We start from the raw sequence: 2,557 nt of genomic DNA, 5'->3' as shown, positions 1-2,557 counted from the left end.
AAACATCAAATAACTTTCTTGGGGCTGATAGAAACAAAACATAAGAAATCAATAAAATGCAGAATGAGGAGAATGTGGGGGAACGAGGAGTATGATCTCTGTGAAGTCTATGCGAACGACAGGAATGGAGGAGGTTTGATTGCAGCCTGTGACAAGAAAACGTACAATGTATCTCAAATACACTTGGGGAGTAGATGGATCATAGTCGAAGGGTGTATCAGCAGCTACAATTTTGAGTGTTTAGTGGGAATTGTCTATGGGCATAATAATAGAGAGGATAGATACGAAGTTTTTGAGGAGATTAAACATAGGGTTCTATCAACAAACCTATTCTCCTGATGGGGGATTTCAATGTCATACTTCATCCTTACGAAAGAACCAGAACGTTTCGATGCGACAGAAGCATGAGAGAGTTCTCGGAATGGATAGTAGATTTGGGATTAATTGATATCCCGTTACATGGCGTGAAATTTACCTGGAGGAGAAATGCATCAAAAAGTAGGATAGATAGAGGTATGTGCTGCAATACGTGGCTTACGCAGTTCCCAAACTTAATCTTGTTTGGGCTTTCAAGAAGCTCCTCAGACCACAATCCTCTACTACTAACTCTGGAAGATAAAAACAACTGGGGTCCCAAACCATTCAGATGCTACGATGCGTGGTTCCTGAACCCAAACTTCAAGAAATTCCTCATAAATGAATGGCAAAACATTCCGAATGAATCCCTACAGAACAAGTTGAAAAGCCTGAAAGCCCCCCTGAAAACATGGAGAAAGGAACACTTCGATCTCATGGACAATAGAATAGCTGACCTCGAATCAGTGATTCATGGGCTCGAAAGTACAAGTGATGTCAGGAACCTCAACGATATGGAGATGGCCAGGTTGAAGGCGACAAACAATCTCCTTCACCAATGGCTCATAAGAAGAGAGAGAATTTGGAGGCAAAGAGCAAGATCGTATGGGTTCAAAATGAAAGACCACAACACAAAGTTCTTCCACGCCTCTACACTCTTTAAAAAAAAGAAGAAAGAGATTACAAAAATAAACATCAATGGCAGAAGCATACAGGGGGTATCAAACCTAAAATCCGAAATAAGAAATTTCTTTGCACAAAGCTTCTCACAGGCTCCTGTCCCGGATTTCGATTTCTCTCTTGACAATCACCCGAGAGTTACGGAAGCACAATCACTCTTCCTTGAAAGAACCCCCTCCAGAGAGGAAGTAAAAGCAGGCTGTATGGGCGTGTGGCATTGACAAAGCCCCGGGTTTCGACGGGTTTAACTTCAAGTTCATAAGGGAAATGTGGGATGTTATAAAGGAGGAGGTTTTTGCAACCATCATAGATTTTTTCGTTGTCGGTTGTTCCTTGATACATATGAATGTCACGTGGGTTACACTTATTCCGAAGATTGAAAGCCCTACATCCATCGACCATTATAGACCGATTAGTATGGTGGGTGCCATCTACAAAATCATTTCGAAGATTCTCTCCTCCAGACTTAAAGAAGTTATTACTCCGCTGATTGATGAATCCCAAAGCGCCTTCGTGATGAACAGACAAATTCTAGATGGTGTGTTGATTGCAAATGAATCAATAAGGTGGTTGAGAAAAAGGAAAATCCCAGGAACTCTGATTAAACTTGATTTTCAAAAGGCATATGATTCAGTTAATTGGTCTTTCCTGAAACAAGTCATGGAGAAGCTTGGCTTTGGTAGAAAGTGGATAAGGTGGATTATGGATTGTGTGAGCACGGCTTCGATGTCGATTCTCCTTAACGGCTCACCCTTGAAACCCTTCAAGATGGAGAAGGGCCTGAGACAAGGTGATCCCCTATCTCCATATCTTTTTCTTCTTGTTAGTGAAGCACTGGTATGCCTCCTCAGGAAGGCTGAGGAAAGGAACCTGATCGAGGCTATGCGTATAGGTTAGTCCAATGTAAGTCTGAAACACTTACAATTTGCGGATGATATTCTAATCTTTGCGCCTAGAAATCCCACGTGCATCACGAATTATTTCAGAATACTCGATGTCTTTGCTCTGATGTCTGGTTTGAAACTAAACTATAGCAAATCCTGCTTCATTTCTTGGACATCGACAGATCAGGATTGGGCAAAGGAAACTGCAAAGAATACGAGGTGCCTCCACTCATCTTGTCGGTTCACTTATCTGGGTTTTCCCCTTGGAGACAGCATGAATAGATGCTCAGCGTGGAAGCCGGTGATAGAAAAAATACAACATGGACTAGCATCATGGAAATCAAAAATTCTATCTCGAGCAGGGAGACTCACCCTCATTAAAAGAGTTCTCAATAGTCTTCCCGTGTACTATATGAGTATGTTCAAAATGCCAAAAGCCATTGTTCTGAAAATAGTTAAAATGCAGAGAAGGTTCTTCTGGGGAGGTTCAAATGAAGAGAACAATGACAAGAAGGGAGGCCCAATGATTAAATGGGAAAGCATTGAACTTCCGAAAGAACTAGGAGGCCTCGGAGTTGGAAACATGATGCATAAAAATCTGATATTATTATTCAAATGGTGGTGGTGGTTCTCCGACT

General features: G+C 41.7%; 1 protein-coding gene across 1 annotated transcript; it reads left to right on the top strand.

Moving 5' to 3' along the window:
• Positions 1-338: 338 nt before the first annotated feature.
• On the top strand, positions 339-1,256 carry LOC130807666 (uncharacterized). Its single transcript, XM_057672970.1, has one exon. The coding sequence runs from the start codon at positions 339-341 to the stop codon at positions 1,254-1,256; it is 918 nt and encodes a 305-aa protein (XP_057528953.1).
• Positions 1,257-2,557: the final 1,301 nt, after the last annotated feature.

The sequence above is a fragment of the Amaranthus tricolor genome, chromosome 1, assembly GCF_026212465.1.
Source record: "Amaranthus tricolor cultivar Red isolate AtriRed21 chromosome 1, ASM2621246v1, whole genome shotgun sequence".
Lineage (NCBI taxonomy): Eukaryota > Viridiplantae > Streptophyta > Magnoliopsida > Caryophyllales > Amaranthaceae > Amaranthus > Amaranthus tricolor.
Note: the sequence above shows the minus strand (reverse complement) of the source record. Positions and strands in the feature narration are given on the sequence as shown.

Coding starts and splice junctions, on each gene's coding strand:
- LOC130807666 (XM_057672970.1), top strand. CDS start 339: ATGGGGGATTTCAATGTCATACTTCATCCTTACGAAAGAACCAGAACG.